The sequence below is a fragment of the Pavona decussata genome, unplaced genomic scaffold (genome assembly GCF_977016875.1).
Source record: "Pavona decussata unplaced genomic scaffold, jaPavDecu1.1 SCAFFOLD_91, whole genome shotgun sequence".
Taxonomy (NCBI): Eukaryota; Metazoa; Cnidaria; class Anthozoa; order Scleractinia; family Agariciidae; genus Pavona; species Pavona decussata.
The window spans coordinates 385,081-399,486 of record NW_028145508.1 but is presented as its reverse complement, the minus strand read 5'-3'; the positions used below and the strand labels follow the sequence as shown (position 1 = coordinate 399,486).

Here is a 14,406-nt window from a genome sequence, read left to right as displayed (position 1 = left end):
TTTAATGGAATTTTGTCATTATATCTTGGCTGCTTTCAACCAAATAGCGTCTTTTTGATTTTCAATGTGTTACTAAAAACAGCGTGATACTGTCCCTTTAAGAGGTTTCAATAGTCCTTGCTAAGATTAATATTAAAAAATTTGTTGGAGTTGTAGAATTTGGTATACCTTATTCAATTTTTTGTATAATCTCAGAAGTATTGTTCCTTCAACTATCTTAAGTACTTGTGCGTACTGAATTTCACTAAATTTAAAAGGCAAAATTCTCTTTATCTAAAGTGATCTTTAACGAACGAACAACGAAGTGAAATTGGTCTAATCTAGCAAGCTATTTAGGAATTTAACAAAACCCACATGAGTAGTCAGTTTTTGAAAGAATGGTTATTAGAAAGTATCGTTATGGTTTTGTTGATAAATTTCCCATTGAAGAAAAAGGACTTTGTAAACAGCACTTGATGGTACTGACTTAACGCATAGCTTTTCTTTTTAGCTTTGTTTGTCTGTATTGTTGAACATGTGTCTTTCCTCTGTACATGTTGTGAGATCTGTCGCCTTTTCTAGATGGAAGATAGCGACGAAGAAGAAGAAGATGCAGAGGAGTCTTGGGAAAGACCACCGAGTTTGTATGATACCCAGGACATGTCACTCAAGGAGGGCTATCTTATGATGAGAGGTCAGTGTACTGTTATTAGGGAGGGAATCTGCACTTAACCGTTGTTAAATGTTTTCTCCATATCCTTGGGCTGCAAGAATGAACAGTGCAGCAAGTGAAATTTTGTTTCAACCCACAAAGTTGTCAAGTTTGATTTCATAATCTTGTTTGAAATGATTAAAAGATAGAACCCCAGTCCTCCCTTCGTCTCTAGGAGCCTGGAACAGGCTAAAGCTTAGTGCAATGGTTTAATAAACAATGAGGCTCTGTAAAATGGAAAAACATCAATCAGACGGCCTTAAAACAAACATCAATACGGGTCATGTGATTAACCTCAAATGTGTAAGATTAATGGGCTGAGTCATTAAGATTAACCAAGATCTGAGGAGACACACCTCTGGTAAGAGAACCAGCAATGCAGTCATTCGTTTTTTCCGTTATTTTTTCAAAGGTGTTTCATGCCAACATTTCTTTAAGTTTTCAGTCGTTGCTCATTGCTTGTTGCACGTTCATCGTCGTCATCATCATCATCATCATCATCATCATCATCATCATCAACATCATCGTCATTGTGGCATAATTAAAAAAAAAATATTTTAGAAGTTTGAATCTTGAAAGAGATTACTGCTAATATTGTTGCTCTGTTGGTAAACAGGACCTAGACGTTTGAGTTACTCGATATCAGCTGACAGTTTGTTTTTTTAGGTGGTTTGTTGACTTTGTGGAAGAAACACTGGTGTGTCTTGCGTGATGATACCTTCATGTGGTTCAGGGGAAAGCAGGTGTGATTTTCAAAGTTTAGAACGAAGCAATCCTTTTAGAAAATATGTACTAAATACATCACGATGCCACGCAGAAGCACTATTTTTTTTTTCTGAGGCTGCAAATTTACAGGTTAATTCTGTTTTACAAATCACGATGACACACAAAACATATTCAGCGAAAATGAGTGACAATAAAGACAATAAAGAGCTTTAGCAACGACAATGGCCGCGGCAGCGAAAACGTCACTATTAAAATGAATTCGCGTTTTTTCAAACGTCGCGACTATTTCAGCTCGCCTTAAAAGTCAAATGTTAGTGAAATTCCTGGAGTTGAATTCTTGGAGACCGCACCCAAGTTTAGAAATTAAAGAAAAAGAAAAATTAATCGTCGTGTGTTCACGTCCTCTATAAAACGTCCCATCAGGAAATTTCACGTCCTAGTCGTGCATTGACGCCAAAGAAATGAACCCAAAAGTGTAATGCACGTGAAGAGTTGTTGTTTTGGTTATTAAGCCTATTGCTTTTTTTTTTTTTACGTTCTCGTTGCTGTCACCGTCGCTAAGGCTCCCTAATATTCCAGAGACAGAAATGATCTTTCTGTTGATATGTTTTTCGTAGTCTTTAATCACATCTCTGTGTTTTTGTGATTTTAAGGATGCTCTCAAATGTGGCTGGTTGATGAAAAAGGGTGGAGGGACAACAACTCTGTCACGGTACAGTGAAATAATTTTATCGTTCATTTCAATTCACGTTCGTTTCAAGCAACATGCCATCAAGTAGATGTTCGGCAATGGAGTCGGACGTGTCACCTTAAAGCAAACAGACTATGTTGTTATAACAATTAACTTCAGTTGGGCGTGATAACCAGTACACTATTGGAGCAACCACGCTGGCCACTTTACGAAGCACTTAGTATCATACGTAGGCCTAGTAAAAATTAAAGATTCATTCACTTGTTACTGGAACTTTCCTGGCTTCGAAATATTTCTTCAGAAGACAAACTCCCCTTGTGGAAAAACCCTTCTCCTGGTGAGATGTGGGTTCGATTCCCTCTTGGGACAACATGGTTTTGTTTCAATGTGAGGTGTGCGTCGAAAGTCATCTTACATAGTTTACTGTCAAATGTTGATTTACTTGGAATTTGTCTTTGTCGTGGAAAATTCGCCTATCATCACAATTTTGTAGAGTTTTCCTTATTTCTAATTTTTTCATAAATGCCTGTCCAGAACTTAGCTCGCTTTCACAGCGCTTAATTCGATTTTTTTTCTTTCAGACGAAATTGGAAACGCCGTTGGTTTGTACTGAAGGATAATCTTCTGACGTACCACGAAACCGACATGGATGGAGCAAAGTCGCTCGGAACCATTGATATCAGAAATGCAATGTATGTTGTCGATAGACAACGGTCGATAACAAACATTGTTATGTCTCTCAGTTAGTACGTGTGGTGTGATTGGTCAATTTTGCAGGCCGTACTTAACTCTACGTCCCGCTCAATTTAAAAGTTGTTTCTTTCCCGCGCGCCCGATTAACCTCAGAGATATAATGAATATCTTGCTAACCTCGTTTTCTCGATCCGTACTGTGAGTTACGGATCTTCGTTTATTTTAGTTTCACGCTTTGGCCATAAATCAACGGGAAAAACTCGGTCCGTAAGTTACAGTATGAGTAAATAAGGGGTACTTATTTTATGCCGTTTGGCCTTCTGCCCAAACTTACATGATCGAAAACGGCTGGGGTTTCGTCGACTATGAAATGATCGGACCAAGTCACTGCAGCTTTAAGCGTAATAATTGAAAATGAATGAAAGCGCTTAAGGAACAGATGTAAAATGTAGACAGAAAACGGTTCAAAAGATACTGTTAAGTTTTGTCAACAGTTGCTAAAGTAATTTGGTCACGTTTAAGAGATTCGAGTGCTGACGTTTCGAGCGTTAGCCCTTCGTCAGAGCGAACAAGCATTCGTTTCCAACCCCCACCCGACACAGTACCGCAGTTTCTTTAGAAACTAACCCTCTAAAGGACGGTGCCTACTTTTGTTACTGCGCATACGTTCTGCGCATCTCGAGATAGTCGGGTGTCTGATGGGTGTTGCCTACTAACACACGGATATTTTTGCGCGGTTTAAAGCCATGCGGAGAAAACAGAACTTAGCAGGTACTCGTGGTATCCAAAAAGAAAATTGGGATTAACCATGCATCTTTCAGAGATAACAAAGCTTCAATATGGAAAAAAAAAACACCATACATTGCTTTGTATTTTACTGCTTTTTTGAATTATTGTTGCTTATCTCTGAAAAATGCGTGGTTACCCCAAATTTTCTTTTTGGATTCCGATAACCCTTGCTAGGATCTGCTTTTTCCGCGTAGTCATAAGCCGCGCAAAAATACTTCTGTATTTATAGGCACCGTCCTTAACGGTTACAAAAATTAGCTTTTAAAATCGCATGTTTGGAATAAAAACCAGGCATGATAATTTTTAAAGGTCTGGGATGGAAATCGTTGTGAAATATTTATTTTCACTTCCCTTGTAGACGTATTGTTGATGATGGTGTGAAAGAAAATGGCTTCAGTATCATCACTGAAAACAGGACGTACCACATTATTGCAGAGAACACCAACGACTGGAAGTGAGTTGTGGTTCTTTTGCTCATAATTTTTCTTCGTTTACTTTTGCGTTCATACATGTAGCTTTTAGAAGAGGTACGACATTTTTGAGGTGATCTATGTTTCAACGGCAACTTCGTTCATCATTGTAATCACAGTGTTCGTTACAGTTCAGTTCAAAAACTCATTAATAATTCATAAGCCCATTGACCTATCAAATGGTCGCTAATAAATCACGTGCAGTGACTTTATATCGATAAACCTCCTCCTTATTAGTATGCAGTGTTTTATCAGCTGATAACACACTCCTCATTAATATGCGGTGTTCTTCTCGTATGCTAATTTCCAACGTTCACAAAAGCATAATTGTTATGAACTCTATTGACACACGTTTTTCCAGGAATGCTTTTGAACCCGTTCAAAAAACTCGCAGCACGTGTTTTATCGGGTCTAAAACCACTCAGCTGCCCCTCGTGGTTTTAAATCCCGATAAGACACTGCTGCTCGTTTTTAAACATTACGTAAACTGTTAAAACTTCCCATATAAAGAATTAAGCCAACCGGTATTGCAAATGACAGTTGTATGACTTATCGGTCTGCAAAGTGAAACTATGATGCTTATAAGGTCAAAATATCAATCGCTATCAAGCGAAAACGTAATATAAATACAGTCAAAACAATTTTCAACATGAAAGAGACAATTTAAATGGAGTAACTATTGATTTAAAACTGGCCTCTCACAGTTAGTGTGCAGAGATTCTTCAAGCTTAATTTTCGTCAACATGTCTTTCAATTTTCAAAGTGTTATTCTCCTTAACATTTGTTGAGAGTTTTTTTAAATTGTGACTTAAGCAAGTGCAAAGCTATGGATAAACAGCCCATTACTTTCAAGTGGACATGGAAGACAGTCCAATATTAGCCGAGTTATGCATTTTTGTTGTTATTGTTTTTTCAGTCAGTGGTTTAACGTTCTAAACCGAGTTCACAGAGCAAGTGATGAAGAATTGAAGGGAATGAGGGAAGAGTCGGCGAACGTCAAACATGCAGCGGTACGGCCAGTATTTTTACATTTTCCATCCCCTCGTTGCGCTCGACGTAGAAACTGAAACGCACTCCTAAAACAGATTGAAGTCGAGATTGTATCGGACAACGTCGATTGAGTGAATGGATCTTGCGACGTGTATCCGGCATCCTCCGCAGATTTTGCAGGGGCGGATGACATCATCATCAACTTGGCAAAGGAGAGAGAGCCTGGGATTGAGATCATCGAACGCACTCCCTAATCTTTGATTATTACTAGTTTAGCTAAGCTTCTCAATATTCATCAGCACAATTTAATTTTAATTGGCCATTTCCGAGTTGTTTTGAGCCTCATGGTGAAAGCGAGGCTAAGTTCAAAGTTTCTTACAAAGCCTCGCTTTCATAATGAGCTTCACAGCAACTCAGAAACGGCCTATTTATTTATCACCACGTAGGACGCCCGAGACATGACGAACATTACATCTGTCTTATTTTGGCGTTACGTACCAAACTCAAAAAGGCAATTGGTTTTCTCTGTGTTTAGGGCACTATTGATGTGGCTATGATTGAGTCCTGCACTCCTGGAGGAGTAGCAAACAAGTAAGTGTAACAATTGCCTTAATAGTAAAGTAAATTTTGTTGTGTCTTACGATGTAGTTACTCGAGACCACATCCAAGAGTTAACGATGTCTTAGATGTAGTGAGTTGTATTTTAAGTGACTGAAATCAATCGCAATCAATAACAACCGTCTTTTACAACGATTGGGCTGGTGTTTAGGTGCTATTTTGCGTCCATTTTTTTTTCTTTTTTCTTGTCATCTCAATGTTTCTACATCAAGCTAAGGGAATACATGAAGCGCCTTATCAAAAGTGGAAATCCGCTGAGTGGCTCTTCTATCCGCTATTTCCTGATCGAAGATTCACCGATAGAACAGCAACGTTTTCAAATTTCAATCAATTTCCTCTGTTGCTAACTATAGTAGTTTTTATTAGCATAATGTGACACTGCTAACACTGCTAACACTGATTTACACTAATAGCGATAATTACAGTTCTAACTGTACTTACGATATAAACATACTATACTATACTACGGTACTAACAAAAAAAACACTATTTACAATAATAGCACCGTATCTTCACTACCAACTTTTTTTTTTATACAATATTATAACTGACATTATTTACATTACAGTACAAAAGCCACTTACATTGCACTACTAAAAAGGTATCTAGATAACAACCCATCCACACACTCCTCTAGTTTTTGTATTGCAGTATGAACAGGTTAGCGAAAATAAACGATCGAAAGAAAAACGACAAAAATAGAACAACTACAACAAAAAAAAGTAGTGGAAAGTGATTCAAGGTTGTTGAAACAAATATTTATTTATCTATTTATCATTTTTTGTTGTACTAACAATTGCTATTTACAAGAAATTACTCAGTGTGCTTTCCACGCATTGATTTCTTACTTACAACACACTGCCTGGTACTACATAAAATTACTTTATCATGTTTATAGTTTGAAAGCAATATAATGCGCTAAGTTTGTAAGTCATAAGCATCATTCTGGTGTGTCATTTATCAGTTTTCGCTCTGCTTGTTTACTTTAAAGCCCCACCCAGACTCAATGACCGATCTTGTTCTTTTCAGACCAAACTCATTCACTCTTATAACGGCTAATCGAGTTATGAACTTCATTGCGGATAGCCCTGAAGATGTCAACGGCTGGGTAGAAGGTATGAACGCCATTATAACACCATTCTAATTATTAGAATCTCTTGTTTTCTAGTGTTTGTGTGATGATTTCATCACGCAAATTATGAAAACCACCAACAACATGACTACAAATTCATTAAACTTTGAAAGAGCTTTGGATAAGCTGAATCCTTTTTTATCGTTAAGTACGGACAGCAGCTAAAACCGCAGTTTAACGTGTTCGAGCGAAATACGAAAACGTATGTACTACGTGTTTTCCCAGCACTCGGGAAATCCGATTGACTTCTGGCTGTTATACGGCAGACAATGACAGAGTCACGGCCTTCTCCTTCAGAAGCCTTTCAGAGAATCACGCCAAGCCGACCACATGTTGGCACCAAGGGTGATCACAGCAAGGGACTCGTTACGTCGTTAGTGGTTCTTTTACGTCCTCATATTGGAGACAAGGCCGCCATTCCGAGCCTCGTAAATGTGTAACCATTTGTGGATTTAAGGACGGTGCCTACTATTGTTACTGCGCATACGTTCTGCGCATCTCGAGATACTCGGGTTTCCTATGGGTGGTGCCTACTAATACAGGGATAATTTTGCGCGGTTTAAAACTATACGGAGAAAGCAGAACTTAGCAAGTGCTTTTGGTATCTTAAAAGAAAATTAGGGGTAACCATGCATTTTTCAGAGATAATTAAGCTTCAATTTAGGAAAGAAATCCCATACTTTGCTTTATATTTTGGCGCTTTTTAGAGATATTATTGCTTAATTATCTATGAAAAATGCGTGGTTACCCCCAATTTTCCTTTTTGGATTCCAAGAGGCCTTGCTAAGATCTGTTTTTCCGGCATAGTCATAAGCCGCACAAAAATACCTCGGTATTAGTAGGCACTGTCCTTAAGTGAAAACGAGATGAAACGCTTGTGTGTGACGTTTTCTACCAAGTAAAAACAGAGACGCGACAGAGACGCTAGCCTCCCACGCAGTCGTTTTTAGGGGACTCGTATTAACGACTGCGTGGGAAGTTACAGAGACGCTAGTGTGGACTTGACTCAAGTCACTCATTCACCTCCCCTACCCCCACCCCACAACCCTCATAAGATGTTGATGAAAGCATCTTTTGGTACTCGGACGGAGAGACCGGGGCAAAGGGTTACCAACATAGCAACTGCAATAAATTTGAATACTGAGTGCCTCAAGAGCAAATTTGAACTCGAAGTCTTGTGTTGGGTTTAAGATGTCAGTGTACACTTCACGTAATCATTTGTGTTGGAGAATGATTGTGATTTATTTATACTAAGGTCAACTTCACTGTATTAGTTTGGGTCATGAATGTTCATCTGTATTGCTCTTTTTGTTTTACAGCTATACAGACAAGTAAAGAACATGAAATTGATGAAGGCTTTGCTGATGTCATTGAAAAAGGCTGGCTAATCAAAGAAGGTGCCAACGACGATTCCAGAAGGAAGAGGCTAGTGATCAATTCTTGAATTCTCCCCCAACATTTTGTATCAATTTAAAACAGTTTGCACTTGATAGAATAATGTATTAATTATTTTACAATAACTGTCAAAATTCCCGCGCGCTGATTGGCTCGTAACTGTTGCCTATTAGAGTACAGACAATAAAAATGACGTCAGATGTAACGCACGCGCTTTCAAGGAGAATAAAGCCAATTCCGCTCGTACTTTTTCCATGTTATTGTAAAAAGCAAATCGACAGCAGATTTCTATGGTCTGGTCTTTCGTATTATACTCTAATTTAGAGGATCACAACCGCGTGTGTGTACAAATGGTCTTAAAGTTTGCTTGAAAGTTTTTCGGATTCGACTAAGTCAACGTGATGCTCGCTCACGAAATGTGGTCAAAAGTCTTGGTTATAGATTCCATTTTGCCGTGGGTCTGTACTCTGATAACTTACAGAGGACTTCAAAACGTGGTAAGAACATCAGTCACGGTACTCGCCTGCGGCTCGTAGCGTACTTCTTTGCTCTCACCACGTTTTGACGTCATTTGTGCGTTATCAGAGTACAGACGCACGGCAAAATTGAATCTATTTGTTAAATAGACCACAGAAAACTGCCGTCGATTCGTTAAAGGTAGCGGAAAGAGATAGGGAGCTAAAATCTTTTATCTTCATTTGTTTTACAGGTGGTGTGTCTTAACAGGAAACTCACTGGATTACTACAAATCGTACGTGAAGAACAGCCCCAAATTTGGCTCCATTGTTCTCACCAGTCTCTGCTCTGTTGTCTCGCCCGAGGAACGAGAGCCTGGTAAGAGTCGAGTGGCTTGGCCTTTCGTAAAAGGTGGAGAACAAAGTGGCTTGATCACGAACAGTGATGAACTGCTTAACCCTACAAAATCTCCGTCTCCCTTCTCTTTCAACTATCTCAATCTTAGTCAAGGGAAGGTCAGCTAGTCCATTAGTTATTTCCTCTTGTAATATTTGCCAAACGTGTTTGGATTTAAAGGGAACCTCCACTCCGACAACAAATTGGCGATAAATTGTTGCAAGTAACGTCTAAATTCTATATTTTATTTTGAAAAGAGGAAATAATATTAATAATAATATTCAAGTGTGCAAAACTGAAATACATAGCCTATTTTTACTTTTAAATTTCCCGTGCGCCGCCATTTTGGATTTTATGACGTCATTCGGTGACACAAAGTTCTTTTGAATTGTGTGAAACAACTGGGCAACCTTATGTTGTCATGAAATCCAACAGGCGGTGCCCGAGAAGTTAAGAGCGAAAATAGGCGATCATCAAACCCCGTTTGTTCGGCATGGAAATATTATTTCCTTGTTTTCCAACCAAATTTAAAATGAGATTGTATTTTCGACAATTTAAAATGGAGGTTTCCTTTAAGGTAAATTAACTGCGTGTTACGTTTCCTTGAAGCATGGGCATTCGTTGATTAGCGGCGTATTTACTTCCTGCTTTAGGTGACTGGACATTTATTGTCAATGGAAGAAAACGATCGTATGTTCTTCATGCCAAGCTTCAAGAAGAAGCGATTCGCTGGGCTAATGCCATTCAGGAGGTAAGTAAACTCTGCTCCAAACAATGTACGAAGGTTACACTGATTAACACTACTGTCACGCCAGGGACGCTTAAGTCTCTTTTGAAGTTTTGCCTCTTTTTGAATTTTGTTTCTTTGCTTGCTTCACAACCACACTCTCTTTGTACTGCTGGTTTGGCTTCTGAGCTTTTTCTTTTAATTTGTTTTTTAACTAGTCGTCAAATATTGACATTTCCTTACTGGTTGATGGTTTTTGCTCCTGGTTTGGCCTTTAGCGTATGACTTCTCCCGTCTGGTTAACCGTGGACGCCCTTGGTTTTACCTTTAAGGGGCACTCTCACGGAGATTTTGCTGTATGTTGGTCAAACCTGCTCAAATCTTTGACTAAGAAACCTCTTCTGTAATATGAGATTGCTCTTGGATGAGCGGGAAGAAACTATGAAATGATTTCTCCGAGTAAGAGAAAACTATAATCAATTTTTAGTCAGTTCTCCAAGATACATACAGTAGGAGGAACTTGAAAAAAATTCTTTTTCGAGTTGCAATCCATTTCCATTCTACCCATCCCCAGTCAAAGATGAGTGATAGTAGTTTCTTTGGAGTAGTAGAATTATTTGAACCATTTTCTTAACATTTACATCCATACCTGTTCTGGCCATTCAAAGCGAATGTTTCAACGTTTGATTGTACCTTGTTTTTGGCTTTAACGTTTTGCTCGTGATCTGACTTTTGTAGGTAATAGATAACAAACCACCAGTGGAAACTGCTTTCGAGAAGCTGGTAGGCGAGTTAAAGGTAGGGTGGTTTCCGATTAAATGGGGCAGTTATGACTTTACTTTTGGAGCAAGGCATGATTTGTCCAGGAGATCAACGAGTCCTGTGAGCCAGGAAAAGTATCTCGGGCAACTTACATTTAATTTTTTCTTAATTCATTTTCATGTTGTCAATAATAGCTCTACAAAGTCTCTTAATAAAGAAGACAATTACTGATTGCCTAGTCTTCATTCTCTGGTCAATGACATGAATTAACAATAAAATGTTTAAGTACTTCGTGTACGAGGACACATGTTGTACCTTCGTCTACAGCTGAACGAGCAAGTGAGCGGTCATCTTCCCCACTCTGAAAACCAGTATCATTCATATCCATCATTCACAGGTTAAAATTAGTTTCTTACACTGAAGGTGTTTTTGTTTCTTCAACAGAACGTAACAACTGAGAATGAAGCAGATCAGGTGTATCGCACCAACCCAGTTTTGAAATACTCCAAGATACCACTCAAGGCACCTCTCCTACCCCTCCCATATGGACAATCACAGTCATCACGTGAGTATTCCCGTCAATCTTAGTGACGCGTAGTTTAACCACCATGTACAGTTTTTTGAAAATCCATAATTTCCGTGCTTGAAGAGAACTCGTGACCTAATATAATCCCTTCATGGCTCCGATTAAGGGCCTCTTCATATAAGCTCAGTTTCCGAGATCTCGCCTCACTACTATTTCCTTTGTAAAAATTTCGGCTTGTTCATATCAGAAGGTGGGCTAGCCCGGTTACCGAGATCTCGGTAACCAGGCTGTAAATCTTTCCCATATGAACAATCCAGGCCCGTTACCGGGACGAATCAAGAATGGCCAACAAAAGCCTTGATTTCGGCGCTGATAAACAAATACAATACCAAGATCTATGAGTAGAGATGGGAAACCTTTATTTGGATGATGTTTTTATGTTCGGGTTTGTGGTTGCTTCACAGTTTTCGGGTGAGTTCGGCAAACGTTCACAGGAAGAGAAGGCCAAAGCGAAGAATCGTGCCTTTTTCTTCTCGGTAACCGGGCTGAAAAGAGGACCACTGCTCGCCTCGACTAGCTCTTGCTAACTGCGGGCAGTGCACATTTCTTGTAAGATTTACTTCAAGTATCAACAAACTGAGCTGAACTGAACTGAATTAGTTCTCGGTTAACCGGGCCAGCCCGGATATCGGGTTCATATTCAGAGGTCCTGAGTCTTGAATCTCTTATCTGCTATTCACAGAGTTGTTTACTTTTAGGTGCAAAGGGCAAAGGTTACGGCACTTTTCACGAAGAAGCTGTTCGAGTTTTCAGCTCTCTGCTTGAGCAAGAGTCTATTGCAGATCCTATTCCAGTCATTCAAGTAAGATATTGAGCCCAGCTGTTAGAGCAAAACCACGACCAAAGTAATTACTTTGGCCAATCATCAGAGATGTAAACAGCGCGATGAACCAATCAGAACTCGAAGCAAATACATGTAACTAGCGCCAAGCGCGGGAAAACGCGTGCGAGCAAGGCACGAGTGCCATGATTGGTTTTGGCGTTGCTTCTCATTGGTTGAGATAGTGACGCAAGTTTTGCTAAGCTATCACAGGACTTAGTGAAGCAAAACCAAAGTAGTTTTCAAAGTACTTTCGGCACTGAAAACTGCTCTATGTTTCCTGTTTTTGTTTTTATTCTCTGTTTTCTTTTAGCAATGATGATTTAACACCGTTGCATTTATTTGTAGGGAATTCTACAAACCTGCCAAGACTTGAAACCTTTGCGGGATGAGGTGAGCCTCCATTGCACTCTAATCATCGCTTTTTGTTTTCATTTATGTCACCTCCTTTTCCATTACTGACAAAAAATGCTTTGCTTTACTAGGTTTTCTGTCAGCTGGTAAAACAAACAACAAACCATCCAACTCCAGATTCCATTGGAAACTTACGAAACATGCAGGTATCCACTTACGTACCTAAATTGCAATCATTTTAACCCAGTTAAGGTCCCGATTGTTCTAAAGCCGATTAACGCTGATCCACGATTAAAAATTAACCGAGGTTTTCTTGTCACTTGTTTCAAAGTGATTTTAAAAGCTAATTTCGAGCAAATGGTAGAGAAAAGTATAAGTTTAATCTAAGGAACAAAAATCTTTTTGAAGAATCTTTATTGATTAGTAATTGAACTTGAATCAAAATTCACATCAACCCAGGATTAGTTAATTCGGGCTTTGAACAACTGGCTCCAGGTGTTTGGCTTCCAAGGCTGTAAATTGTCTTTAAAAAAATTGTCTATAACAGGCCAAATTTAGTACTTAATCAGGAAGAACTCTGCAATGTGCCGTGAAAATGCATGTAACTGCATTTCTATTCTCTCCGATGAAGTGCTAACTCTCGAAACGTCAGCTCATGAACCGCGTTACGGAGGCCAAATTACCTTATCAACTCAGCAAAGTAATTTAAAAGTAAACGTAAAGTATTTTACTATAATTTATTTTTAATCAATTCAGTTGATAAAAGCAAATTTTCATTTCTCATGTCAGTCCTCTTCAATCCAAAAAATTGTTTAATTTTTTGAATCACTGTGACGCCGGTCGCTACTATTTTAAACATGTACATTTAGTAATAAAGAAGTTTCTTTGTTTCTCTCTTTTTTTTTCTCCTTATAACAGCTTATGAGTTTCGGTGCTTATCAAGAAGCTGTAAAGACTTCGTTTGTTTTTTACACTGCAATAAATACAACTTGTTAGTCAAGGGAATCTCAGTACTCTTCATAGCACTTCTTTGACTTTGAAGATAACGTGTTCTCTTCTTTTTTTAGGTGCTGGTTTGTATGTGCTGTACATTTGTTCCAACGAGAAAGTACCTTCGCTACTTACGATTTCACTTGAAAAGGTAAGTGAATCAACAGAGTACCTCAAGTATCAGGTCTATGTTAATAGAGTTGGAGAGGTTTGATGCAGGTCACTGCCAGAACAATTGCCTTAGTGTTATGAAAAAGGCAAAAATTATAACTGTCAATGAGATGGGATGATTTAAGTAAATTTTACCCTTTATCGATAAAAAGAATGGCTAGACATTTATGATTTGGCTTATCTTTGTGTCAATCGTGCAAACACGAGTACACTGACAAATGTGCAAACACTTTTGTGCTGTTCAACACTTGCACATGCGTTTCTAAAAGTTAGTGTGGACTCTGGTGCGTGCGCTTGTGCCGGTAAAAACCAGAATTTGTTATTTACAAGAGATACATATTTCTCTTCATGAGAATGATGTATTAATCAGTGTGTCATTTACTGATGAAAACATCATTCTCATTTATTCACCAGGCTTAACATATTCCATCACATTACGTCCATATTTCTCGTAGTTTATAAAATTGTTTATTAAATCAATGTACTTGCTTTTGCCTAACTAGGAACAGGGAGAAGCATTCCAACACGGAAATGGCGAAGTTTGCGGCGTTTGCATTAGAATGCATCAAACGAACGCGACCCAGGTTTGTGTTCTGATTTTGGAAAGATTATAGAAACGTGTTCAGTAGTGCCTCAGTAAACTGCTTATTGGAAAACCAACCCTTCTGGCGTATTTTGGGCCTTTAAATTTGCTTCATGTAAAAGGAGACATAAGCGAAAGTCATTTTCCCCTTTTTAGAACATAGCGCAGGATTATATGGCTGACCTGCTCCTTGATGAAAAGGAACTTTCTCATTGGTTCTCTTAGCCGTCCATATTTTGCTGTACAGACCGTTAAGACAGACTGCCAATGAATTGATTTCAATGAATTGAGTTTTTGAAAAATGTTCAAAAGTAAGCTATTTTAAGCTACTACTGCCTTCGTTGGGTAACAACCGAAAACTTTCAC

The 14,406-nt window shown here is 38.7% G+C and overlaps 1 protein-coding gene across 1 annotated transcript in view; it reads left to right on the top strand.

The window, feature by feature from the left end:
- Nucleotides 1-14,406, top strand: part of LOC146474057 (unconventional myosin-X-like) — a 54,212-nt gene that overhangs the window by 24,249 nt on the left and 15,557 nt on the right. The window contains exons 30-47 of the mRNA XM_085117298.1: nt 562-673; nt 1,358-1,434; nt 2,071-2,129; nt 2,690-2,800; nt 3,949-4,044; nt 4,977-5,070; nt 5,586-5,641; nt 6,698-6,783; nt 8,120-8,225; nt 8,905-9,029; nt 9,701-9,798; nt 10,513-10,572; nt 10,981-11,101; nt 11,821-11,924; nt 12,291-12,335; nt 12,428-12,502; nt 13,364-13,437; nt 13,961-14,041. Of these exons, the coding sequence (XP_084973424.1) occupies nt 562-673; nt 1,358-1,434; nt 2,071-2,129; nt 2,690-2,800; nt 3,949-4,044; nt 4,977-5,070; nt 5,586-5,641; nt 6,698-6,783; nt 8,120-8,225; nt 8,905-9,029; nt 9,701-9,798; nt 10,513-10,572; nt 10,981-11,101; nt 11,821-11,924; nt 12,291-12,335; nt 12,428-12,502; nt 13,364-13,437; nt 13,961-14,041 (1,580 nt within the window). The remainder of the gene's footprint in view (nt 1-561; nt 674-1,357; nt 1,435-2,070; nt 2,130-2,689; nt 2,801-3,948; nt 4,045-4,976; nt 5,071-5,585; nt 5,642-6,697; nt 6,784-8,119; nt 8,226-8,904; nt 9,030-9,700; nt 9,799-10,512; nt 10,573-10,980; nt 11,102-11,820; nt 11,925-12,290; nt 12,336-12,427; nt 12,503-13,363; nt 13,438-13,960; nt 14,042-14,406) is intronic.